Here is an 11,318-nt window from a genome sequence, read left to right on the forward strand (position 1 = left end):
CCACCAGAATAGTTCAGGTCTGGACTGAGGAGGCCTCCTCTGCACTTCAGGACTGCTTTGAGCATGCAGACTGGAGTGTGTTCAGGGACGGCGCAGACTTGGAGGAATACTCATCGTCCGTTCTGTCCTATGTTCAGTTCTGCACCGACGCTGTCCTCCCTGTTAAGACCATAAAAGTGTTTCCAAACCAGAAACCATGGCTGGACAGCACAGTACGGGCCCTGCTGAAAGCCCGGGATGCTGCCTACAGGTCTGGAGACAGGTTGGCTTATAGCAGGGCCCGGTCGGAACTGAAAAAAGGTATTAAGCAGGCCAAGCTCCAGTACAAACAGCAGATTGAGGAACATTTCATCAACAACAACCCCCGAAGCATGTGGAGAGGCATTAGAACCATGACGGACTACAAACACAGCACTCAGCTGACCAGCCGCGACCCCACCCTGCCTGACACCTTAAACAGTTTCTTTGCCCGCTTTGACACGGCGGGCAGCAGAGAAGCCGCACATCTACCCCAACTGGAAGAGCAGCACCAGCCCCTCGTCTTACAGAAGCATCAGGTGACGTCCACACTGAGGAGGATCAACACCCACAAAGCTCCAGGACCGGACAAGGTGTCAGGCCAGACGCTGAAAACCTGCGCCGACCAGCTGGCAGGAGTGTTTCTGGACATTTTCAATCTGTCCCTGCAGCTCGCCATGGTTCCTGAGTGCCTCAAGTCTTCCACCATCATCCCTGTACCGAAGAAGAGGTCCATCACCAGCCTGAACGATTACCGGCCCGTCGCTCTGACCCCGGTGATCATGAAGTGCTTTGAGAGGATTCTTCTGAGGTACATCAGAGACTTCATCCCCGCAAACCTGGACAGCCTTCAGTTCGCCTACAGAGCGAACCGGTCAACAGAGGATGCTGTCTCCATCACTCTGCACACAGCCCTGACCCATCTGCAGCATCCCAACACCTACGTCAGGATGCTATTTGTAGACTTCAGCTCAGCATTTAATACCGTCATCCCAGACAAGCTGGTGCTGAAGCTACTCGAGGTGGGGCTGCCCGCTTCACTGTGCCACTGGATCAGAGACTTCCTCACCAACAGGCCTCAGGTGGTGAGAATAAGTGGCTCAACATCGTCCCCACTGGTCCTCAACACAGGCACGCCGCAGGGCTGTGTGCTCAGCCCAGCTCTCTTCACCCTGTTTACACACGACTGCGTGGCCATCCACCCCACCAACACAGTCGTGAAGTACGCGGACGACACAACAGTAGTGGGTCTCATTTCAGACAACAACGAGACCCACTACAGAGAGGAGATTCTGCAGCTCACTCAGTGGTGTTCAGCCAACAACTTGGTGCTGAACACAGGGAAGACCAAGGAGGTCATTGTGGATTACAGAAGGTCCAGGAGGACGGCTCACACTCCCCTTCTCATAGATGGAGAAGTGGTGGAACGTGTGGACAACATCAAGTTCCTGGGCCTCCACATCACTTCTGACCTCTCCTGGAACACAAACACCTCCCACCTGGTGAAGAAAGCACAACAAAGGCTCTTCTTCCTCAGGAAACTGAGATGGGCTGGACTTTCCTCACGGCTGCTTGTGAACTTTTACAGGGCGATGATCGAGAGCATCCTCTGCCTCAACATGACTGTGTGGTATGGTAGCTGCACAGCACTGGAGAGGAAACAACTGACACGGGTGGTGAGAACAGCACAAGGCATTGTGGGATGCCCCCTCCCAGACCTGGACTCCATTTACACAGACCGGGTCAAGAAGAGAGCTGGATCCATAGCCATGGATTCCAGCCACCCGGGCCACAGACTGTTTGTGCCGCTGCCATCAGGCAAGCGGTACAGGAATATACGGACTACAACAAATAGACTGAGAAACAGTTTCTTCCCCACAGCCGTCAGAGCCATTACTCCCTGCCACCCCCCCCTCCCACACATATCATAACCTCGCAGTCACACATACATATCCCCCACCCCCACACAGCCATATTGTTCTGCACTTTGCACTGTCACATTATCTGTACTTTGCCATAATTGGACCTGCTGCTACTTCTTTGGTGTGGTTGAGTGCCTTTAGTTAATTTAGTTGTATATATTGTTATTATTATTATTGTGTGTTTGCTTATTTATACTGTATATATTTGACCTTTTGCACGGGAGCTGCAATGGAAATTTTGTTGAATTCTGTTCAATGACAATAAATGCTATCTATCTATCTATCTATCTACAACTTAATAAGGCAACTGACAAGTTCCCTTATTAGCAGAATAGAAATAGTACAGAAATAGCTTTACTATTTCTGTAATACATGTATAGAAATGTATTGCAGAACAGTAAAATGGTCAAGTTGGTTTCCTCTCATTATTGTTAGTATCTATTTTACTACATCATGTCATAAATTTATTTTAAATCTGTCACATTAATGATATTATGTTATCAAATTGTGTGGGTTTTTTTGTTTTTGTTTTTTCTTTACTTATGATAATCATTTTGGGGAATCTCATTCCAATCCATGCCTAGTTTGAGTGTGAAATGAAATCTATTTTAAAATGGCTGAAATGTCCTTTTGTGTTGTCTCCTTTAAAGACGTACAGGTAAGACGTTTACCTGTCGTACATTCTCAACAGAACTCACATAAAAACATTTGAACTGTGGAGCTCAATGAAAACTGAAAAGTAAATGAAAACGAGGCTTCTTGGTTTTAATTCTTGGTTGCTTCCGTCACATTGTTGCTTTTCTTTTTTCACACACAATAATCCGCTTCATCTGAACTATTTCATCAATGGAAATACCTCCACTATTACTACTAAATTAACCTCATCATTTCTATTTGTTGATGCTTAACCAGAAGGAAGGAGACAGACAGTGAACTAATTTCCCACTGTTTTGACTTCATACCAGTTTCTACCACCAGCTTCTCGGTACTGTAGCCAACATGTTGGCAGTCGAAACAGCTGGTGGTAAAGTGAGTTCTGACTTTTGTGGAAACCCCCCTGTGTGAAGACAACAGGATGCTGGTCGATCTCACATGTGTTTGGTCTTCCCTGTATAGAAAATATCTTAAAGATTTAAATGTAAATCCGACCTGTCAGTCGCTGAGGTGTCTGATTTAGGGAAGCCTGGGTTCCCACAATGCAACATGGCAGCAATAGGGAATTCAGATCTCCACTACCAATAAGTAAAATTTGTGAATCAGATTATTATGTTTTAATTTGGTCTAATTTTTTTTTTTAGTCATATCAACTCAAGAGATCCAACTTTTAAAGTGCATTTCACGTTTCTCGGTAACACTTTATTTGAAGGAATGTGCATAAGACTGACCATTTTAATGGACTTTTAATGCAGCTTTTAGTTCAACCTTGCATCAAAACTGTCATTACTTACTGAATGACACTTTCCTGCAACTTCTGGGTGCAACTTTTCTCCAACACAGAAATAAGGAGCCATGTTGTAATGACTTCCTAAAGGCAGAGTTTCAAAAACAGCAGGAGTTTTTAAAAAAGAGGCCGAGCTTTAAGGCATTAAATCACAAAGTTCAATTTCTTTTAAGTCATATTTGATATATGTATATAATTTTAGAACAATTGAAGGTAACACAGTTACATGATTGTGCTGTAAAATTACCTTTGTGCCTGGAAAATGCACCTTTAAAGGGGCGTGAATACCTTTGCCAGAGCATTATAAATGATGCAAATCTGAGACAAACCAGTTACTGACTAATATTACCTCCAGTCATTTGAGCCTTCACTCTTTAATGTTATTATTCCCCCCTGTGTTTTACAGGAAAATAAGTGGATGAAGCAGTTTCTGGAGGAGGAGCAGAAGTCTCGCAAAGAGCTGGAAAGATTGGTGAGAAAGCTGAGCAAGCAGAAGAACGACTGCGGCTGGGAGGACAGCAGCCATTAGGACAGTGGACCGTCCTCACAGCACACCTCTTCAGCCTGTTAGCTCCCGTTTACAGGAGCGGACTCGCACTGGGGCAGGTTTCTGTGTGTTTATGCGTTTATTTTTCCATGCGTGTCTTCCGTCTTCACATTTCACTTGCACATAAACGTGGAGCTTCGTCGCCTCCAACCCTGGAGCTGGATTTGACAGCTCGACGGAATCGGATCCGTCTCATCGGAAGACCCAAACAAGCATGCTTACTGCCGAACAGCTCGGCTAATCCTCTGTGTTTCAAGCAATCAACCCCATTTGGACTGTAAGATCCGCCCTGCTAATGGAAGAATTTTGGAAAGAAACAAACTCTCCGTAGCTTCTTCTGCTGTTGTTGGAATAGAAAAGGAGCAAAAAGCCATCGAGTTTTCTGCTTCTCTTGTCTGAACTTCTTTTAAAACCGGACTGATGATGATCTCTTCAAATCATGACTTTGTCACTGTTGTATTTTATTACCATAGGGCTCCTTGTTGGAAAAAAAAAATCTTCCTGTTGTGCTTTCATAATACACAGCATTTTTCAACATGACAAAGATTCATCCAATTCATGTTCAGGGGATTTTATAGGCATTTTAGCAAGTCACACAGGTGACTTTAACAAGCTCAATCTCCAAATGCAGCTGTATACTGTTTATTTAAAAACTGCATGGATGTACAGTGTTTCTACATTATAAATTCTGCATCAGAAATGCGATAATCAATATATATCCAGACATATATACTCCAAAGCAATGCATCTGCATAATGAAATAGGAAAGACTTAACTCTGTACTATTTGCTATTATAAGAGTAGACAAAGAGGTAACCCTTACTAAAATATATATGGGAATCATTTTAACATGTTGAGTAGATAACCATTCTTTGTTTTGAATTTATAAGGATAGTCCGTATTTATTGCTAACCCAGACATTTAAAATGTGGTGTAAGCCTTATGGAGAACGTTTTGCAAGGAAAACCCTGTTTTATATTGCTAAAGAGGAAAAAGAGAATCTTGTTTTGCTTTGAGAATTTACAGATTTCTGTCTGAGAACAGAGGAAATAAACAGATGTTGGTGTTAAACATATTTAAGTGCCTCCCGAAGGGGTCCAAAAACCAAACAAGAGTTTGAGACCGACTGGGACTAAACATGAAATATATTCAAAGTGTCAAGCTTAGTTTAATGATGTTATTATGTATGTTGGGTCTGAAAACAAACAGCGCTTTGCTTCCTATTTATGGTCGTGGCCTCTTTCTGAAGACCAACCGCGGTACATTTCCTCATGGGGACGAGCGCACGCACTGTCAACGCTGTTATGTGGTGCACTGCACAGAAACAGTGAATGTAACTGAAATGCAATAAGTGACTGCTTTACTGACAGACCTCTGGGTAAAAACCAGCAGCCATCAGTCAGATTCAAACAACCTGCAATATTAAGGACTGAATGAATTCATTAACAAAAAACCCTCCAGATGCTTTTTATTCACCTTTACTCTGTGACGTTTCCCGATTAAAAACAATGAGGTCCATTTTTTTTCATCCACAAATGATCCAGATTGTTGAATTTGTGACACAGTTGCTGTGTGGGAAGTGTGTGTGTGTGTTTTTTTTTTTTGTTTTGTTTTTGCACGCACCTCTATTCAGAAACTTCTCAGCACTGTGTAGCATTTGATGCAGCTGGTTCTTCTGCAAAGGTGTAACTTTCAGGCTCAAAGGCACATCTCGTCTCACCAGCCAGACTAGGTGATCTAATAATGTTGCAGAGATGCAACCTCCTCTCAAAACGACTGTTTCCATTAAGCACCACACACTGTAATTCGAAATTCCCAATAGCTTCTGTGAGCACTTACTGGTGGGAAGAAGTTCATCTGATTTCCACGCCACTGTGTTTTTGTTTTTTTGTTTGTTTTTTAAAGCTTGTTCTATGCAATTATTGTTGCAAGTATTTTATCCTTTTTTTCTAGACATTCTGTACTGTATGTTTGGTTTGATTGCTCTTTTATTAAAAGTTTAATATAACAACTGGAGTTCTGGATTGAAAATCAGTTTGTAACCATGACAGCAATGGAAATAAGTTTTCTACATTCATGCTGGAAATCCACAGATGGCAGGCAGGCTTTTCCACCCCGCGTTCATCACATGTGCAGCGCAGGAATTTGTAGGTTGTTCAGCTTCGCTCTCAGGAAACCCTTTGCACAGTGGAAGGAGTGACATGCTGTAAGAGTAGGCTGCGTCTGCACACCTCCATAGAGATTCACACTTTCCGTACTGTTATACTCCATGTACAAAGCACGTTTTATTTGCCAACCTATACTCTGGAGTTTTGAATTACTCATCAAGTACTGCAGGTGTACTTATGAACTAAAAAGGAAACATTACAGTCATGAAGAAGCAGAGTGAAGCTAATTTAGGAACACAAAAAGGCCCAGGCGAGCCTGGTATGAGTGTCACGACTCAAGATGGATGGCATAGATTTTTTCATCTCCATTTTCGGGTCCCTGGGCGAACAATTTCTTTGGAACCTGAAAAATGTAACGAGCTTTGGTGTGTTTTCACATGCAGAATAAAATAGCTTTTAAAACAAATCTCTGCGCAGTGTAGAAAAAATCAGTCTAGAAATAAATTCATTCTCCAGTTTTTTTTTAAATACAGTGAAAAATCTCTTTACTACACCTTGCCAAATCGACATTGGAAAAAAGCAATAAAAAACATATTTGAAGCACTGCTTGCATAACTTAAAAGACTAAAAATAGATGTCAGATGTTCAGGTTTTCCTCAAAATCTGGGTCACCCTACCCAGAGAGCCCTGTATTTTAACCGCTCTGAATTAAGAGGTTAAACCTTTCAGGATAATGATGCAACATGGCAGCCCTGCAGAGGAAGGTGAGGGGAGCTGAAAGGGTCGTTGGATTTGTCCTTGCTGTTTGTCCTGGCTTTGCTTCAGACTCCTCACGTCCTCTACATGAACTTTGTAAAACTGCTTGTGCTACTTTTGAATTCTGAAATAAGATACATTGATTTGATTTAGAGGGTTAAATTACAAAAAGGAAAACTGATGAGAGAAAAAGTTGGTCTCATCAGATTTCTAAAGATAATTTACAAGTCAAGTGTCTATCTTTGTCACCGCGAGAAGGTGCATCAGTAGTTGCTGCTGTGTGCCCTAGAAAATTAAAACCACAGTGGTTCAGAGCAGTTTCTGTTCTTTATCACATTTAAAAAGTGCTGTTTTTCTAAACTTTTAAGTTTTTTTTGTCAAATAATGCCCATAAAGAGCTGCTGGACAATAAAAATGTAAGCGCTAATTCTTGAAATGTGTAATTCCCTCGCCCCCCCCCAAAAAACAGAATAGATCACTCAGATTAAATATAAAAGTTATTTTACATATAGTCCAATTTATATAAATAAATACAAAGCAATCACTGACAATAACAAAGAAATAGACAATGTTATTTAATAAATTATAGTTTGGAAATGTCCCTCAATTCCACAAAAGTTTGTTGATTAACTCCTACAGAGTCTCCTTAGTATCTATATTCCATCCACAGTCACAGATCCCTGTTTTGGAGTCCCAGTCCATGCGGCTCCTACAGCTTATACATCCCAAAACTCGTCGATTGCTTTCCGTAGTCCACAAGCGAGAGGTTTTCCACCCAGATGGCGAGCTGGTTTCCCTTACTCAGCGTGATCACGTCCTGCAGCGTAACTGTGCACAGCTGAGGGTTCGAACCGTCCTTGTCACTCAGGCTGCAGTGGGCCTTAGTCACCTCCTTCTGCTCTGCCATCTCGTTGTTCCTCAGCTTGATGCAGCCGGTCAGCGGGGCGATGCTGTGCTTGGAGAAGGTCACCCTGGAGTAGACGAGGTAGTCACCGGGCTCCAGGACAGTCAGCCAGCTTTTGTGAAAGTAGTTGATGTTCTTGCGAACTGAGAGGTCCATTCTCCACTCAAGATAACCAGCTAGAAAAAAAACAGTAAAAGTTGTTTTTTATTTTTTAATTACAACTGAATTTCTATAAAAAGAGAAAACAGAGATTTCTTTTTTCTTACATTTTTTCTCAATTGTAGCATTTGGCTTTCCAATCAACATGCGTGCAAAGGCTGTGTAGGTTGTTTCTTGTTTTTCTACGGGGGGAAAACCAACTAAAAGTGGAAAAAAACACAAATACATGTCAGGTTTCTTTATCTGATTGACTTTTCTCTCTAAACTCAGAACAGCAATAATCAGTAAAATCAGTTTACCTCTTCCTTGTGGTGAGGAGTAGGTTGCCTGCAAGAACAAGAGAAAGTTAAACATCAGTGGAACAATAGACAAATAATTATTCTCTGCGCTGTATTAAATCTATTTTAGCAATGCGCTAAATGTGAGGCCATAAAAAGCATGTGAGGTGTGACATGTACGTTGCATTTACAGAGGAGGATTTCCTGTGCATCTCAAACTGAACTTTAGTGAGACTTTAGATGGTGCAAAACCTATGAATCTGCATCAGTGTCTGCCTCACCAGTTAGAGAAAACTCAAGTTTTCAGCTTTAGATTTAAAACAAAAGAACTTTTGTCACAAACCACGGCGATACTTACATGTGCAATTTGTCTTTCATTGTAGTACAGGTATAGAAATCCTCCGACAGACAGAAACAAGTGCAGGGTCACCACACAAACCAAAAATCGCAGAAGTGGCTTGCTGTAGCCTGGCGATGGAAGCTGAGTCGGGATGAGGATCTGCTCGGGCCTGCCGAGCCGCGGGGGCACCGGCGGAGGCACCTGCGGCAGCGCCATGCTGGTCTGGTAGGTGTTGATCATGATGCAGTGGAGCGGCCTGTCGCCCGTGGCATCCCATGCGCTTCTGAGCAGATGCACCCCACAGCAGACGAGTTTTTCTGCATGTACTTCCTGGAAGCTTTGAGTCCTTCAGATCTGTGAGAGCTGTGACCTTTGTGGAGGACTCAAGTGTGTCGTGTGAAATACATCATGCCATCTCTTCCTTCCTTTATGGCAGGTATGTTTCACTTGGTTCCATTTGTTGCAGTGTTTGACTGCACTACTAAATAAAACCCAACCCTTGAAAAGAAGCTTGTAAATAGATTGTGACGTGGTTTCTGATGCAGAAAGCATACTCAAACTGGATTCTTAAATTGTATTCACGAGCTTAGGGTCGTTTTATGTACTTGATTAGTTATTTTATTTTGAAGGCTTTAAAAAATCTATGCACTCCAGCATCCATTGCATCACACTAACTCACAATATATTTAATCAACAAAGACATATGTGTCAAATCCAACACCCGGTTTGCAATTATGACACTATTTCTGTTTGCAACTTAGTTTTTAATGTAAAACTGCTTGTTGTTTATTCTCTATAGAACAAATGTGTGAACAGGCAGAAGATTTTTCACATTTTCATAGTATTATTTGAGTTTTTCTAAAAATATTTCTTTTGTTACTTAGGTAAAAAGTAAAGAAAAAATTATTTTGTTCTTGAAGTTATGTTTTATAGTCATATCAGTTTTTTTTAATGCTTCAGAGTTAAACATACCCCCCCCCCCCACATTGTGACTCCTGGAATAGGGTCCAGCTGCCAACCCTGAACACGATTAAGAAAGAATAGCTAATGGATTCACAGTGTGTCAAAATCTAAATCATTTTATTATCAACCCAAATTTTGGGTTTTAAAAAAGAGCTCTTCCAAATTTTTCTGAAATGCTTAAATAAAGTAAAAATAACGACTCGAGCACACAGCCCTGTGGTACTCCATTCCAACTTGTGGTTTGATTTGTCCGTCAATAACAAACAGGCCCACAGCATGACAGATCCTCAACCATTCTTGTTAACATTTGTTATTCAAGACGGATGAGGAGACAACTCACAGAGATTTATGAAGACGGGTTCTTATTTTAGATTCCCATACGCAGCAGGATTATCCATCTGAAGGAGTTTCACTACTTCACCACAGCAACTTGGTTGTGGTAGCAAAAGTTGAGCTAAAGTGAAACATTTTAATGTAACACGGTTTCACTGCTGAATGCACTGAGAGCTGCATTCTCAGTTTGTGCAGCTGCGGTGTTGCTACAGGATGATTCAGTCTGGCTGGAGTTGTTGAGCTGGTTCTCCGTCTTTTCTTTTCGCCATAAAATTCTCTCCATATTACTAAAACAAATTAAAAAATAATATTTCCCCCCGTTCTGATTTTGAAATGTACAAACAGTTTGAATAAGTGTGGTTGTAACATCTAAAGCAACAATTTTTTTTCCCAAATGTACATTTATTTTTTTCCAGTCAAAAATAAAATGATTGTACTGATTGAATTGCAATGTACTCTTGCCATTTTCCACATTTATATAGCAATATATACACTTATTTGTATTTTTCTTTTAGGTGGATAATATTTGTTGTAGATTAAATTAGATTTTATCACCTAACTATCATCAGTTATTTTTAATACCTTGTTTTTTGCAATAACAGCTGCATAAAATGTCTTTATCAGAGAAAGAGTAGAAACCAAGCTGTGTGATAAACCTGCATCTCTGATCAGTGATAAAGTGAAAAAAAGAAACAAATGCATGTGCAAATGTTTGCAGTGTGCACTCTAAGTTTTCTGCACGTGTTTGTTTAATTATAGCAACACATGAACCTTAGGCAGATAGCTGGTGCTGAAGTCAGTGCTGATGAGTTCACAGCTTCCCCTGGTGGTTCGAAACTTTCTTAATTCCAGCTCTACACCTTCAGAGAACAAACTAAATATTAAGCTTTGAAAATGTGTCAAACCCGAGGCCTGGGGACCAAATGTGGTCCGCCTCAGCTTTTTATAAGGCCCCATAGGGATGCATAAATATAGACTTTAAGTTGTGTGGATATCATTTCTATCAATCAAAGTAAATCTGTTTTCATTGGTATTGTGCTAAATTACATCAACGTGAAACAATGTTCAGCATTATTTAACGTTAAGTAGTACTTATCAAATGCAAAGATATCAATTTATTAATATTTTAACAATTTGTTAATGAGTTTTATCAATACATTTTGGCACAACCGGCCATTTGAGAACATGGGTTTGACACCCCTGACTTCATTAATCAACATTTATTTATTTACTTTTACTTTGTTGCTGTGAACCAGGATCATTTTGGTCCCGCTGTTGCCTCTAACTTTGATTCTCTTAATACTTTTCAAAATCAGCTGAAGACACATTTATTCAGACTGGCTTTTAATTAGTTTTATTTTGTTTTATGCTCCATGATTTCTGTTTTATCTCTCCTTCTGTTTTTTTTGTATCTTATATTTTGTAAAGCACTTTGTGGTTTCTGACCTGTAAAGTGTGCTATATAAATAAAATTTATTTATTTACTTACTTGAACAAACATCAAGACAGGCTATAAAAGGGATTAAACTACCCTCATTTCGTTTGGGGG

At 40.8% G+C, this 11,318-nt stretch overlaps 2 protein-coding genes across 3 annotated transcripts in view; one reads left to right on the forward strand and one right to left on the reverse strand.

Annotated features, from left to right (window-relative positions):
- The window catches only part of arhgef6 (Rac/Cdc42 guanine nucleotide exchange factor (GEF) 6), a 43,611-nt gene extending 37,667 nt beyond the window's left edge, over positions 1 to 5,944 (forward strand). For both annotated transcript variants that reach the window (XM_032554346.1, XM_032554347.1), the window contains one exon: positions 3,788 to 5,944. In XM_032554346.1, coding sequence (XP_032410237.1) covers positions 3,788 to 3,910 — 123 coding nt within the window. In that variant the 3' untranslated portion in view covers positions 3,911 to 5,944. The remainder of the gene's footprint in view (positions 1 to 3,787) is intronic.
- Positions 5,945 to 6,540: 596 nt separating this feature from the next.
- On the reverse strand, positions 6,541 to 9,326 carry cd40lg (CD40 ligand). The gene is made up of 4 exons (XM_032554349.1): positions 8,492 to 9,326; positions 8,155 to 8,182; positions 7,963 to 8,055; positions 6,541 to 7,872 (listed from the first exon to the last, which is right to left on the reverse strand). Exons 1-4 carry the CDS (start codon positions 8,711 to 8,713, stop codon positions 7,502 to 7,504), a joined length of 714 nt encoding a protein of 237 aa, XP_032410240.1. The 5' UTR covers positions 8,714 to 9,326; the 3' UTR covers positions 6,541 to 7,501.
- Between the last annotated feature and the right edge of the window lie 1,992 nt (positions 9,327 to 11,318).

The sequence above is a fragment of the Xiphophorus hellerii genome, chromosome 23 (assembly GCF_003331165.1).
Source record: "Xiphophorus hellerii strain 12219 chromosome 23, Xiphophorus_hellerii-4.1, whole genome shotgun sequence".
Lineage (NCBI taxonomy): Eukaryota > Metazoa > Chordata > Actinopteri > Cyprinodontiformes > Poeciliidae > Xiphophorus > Xiphophorus hellerii.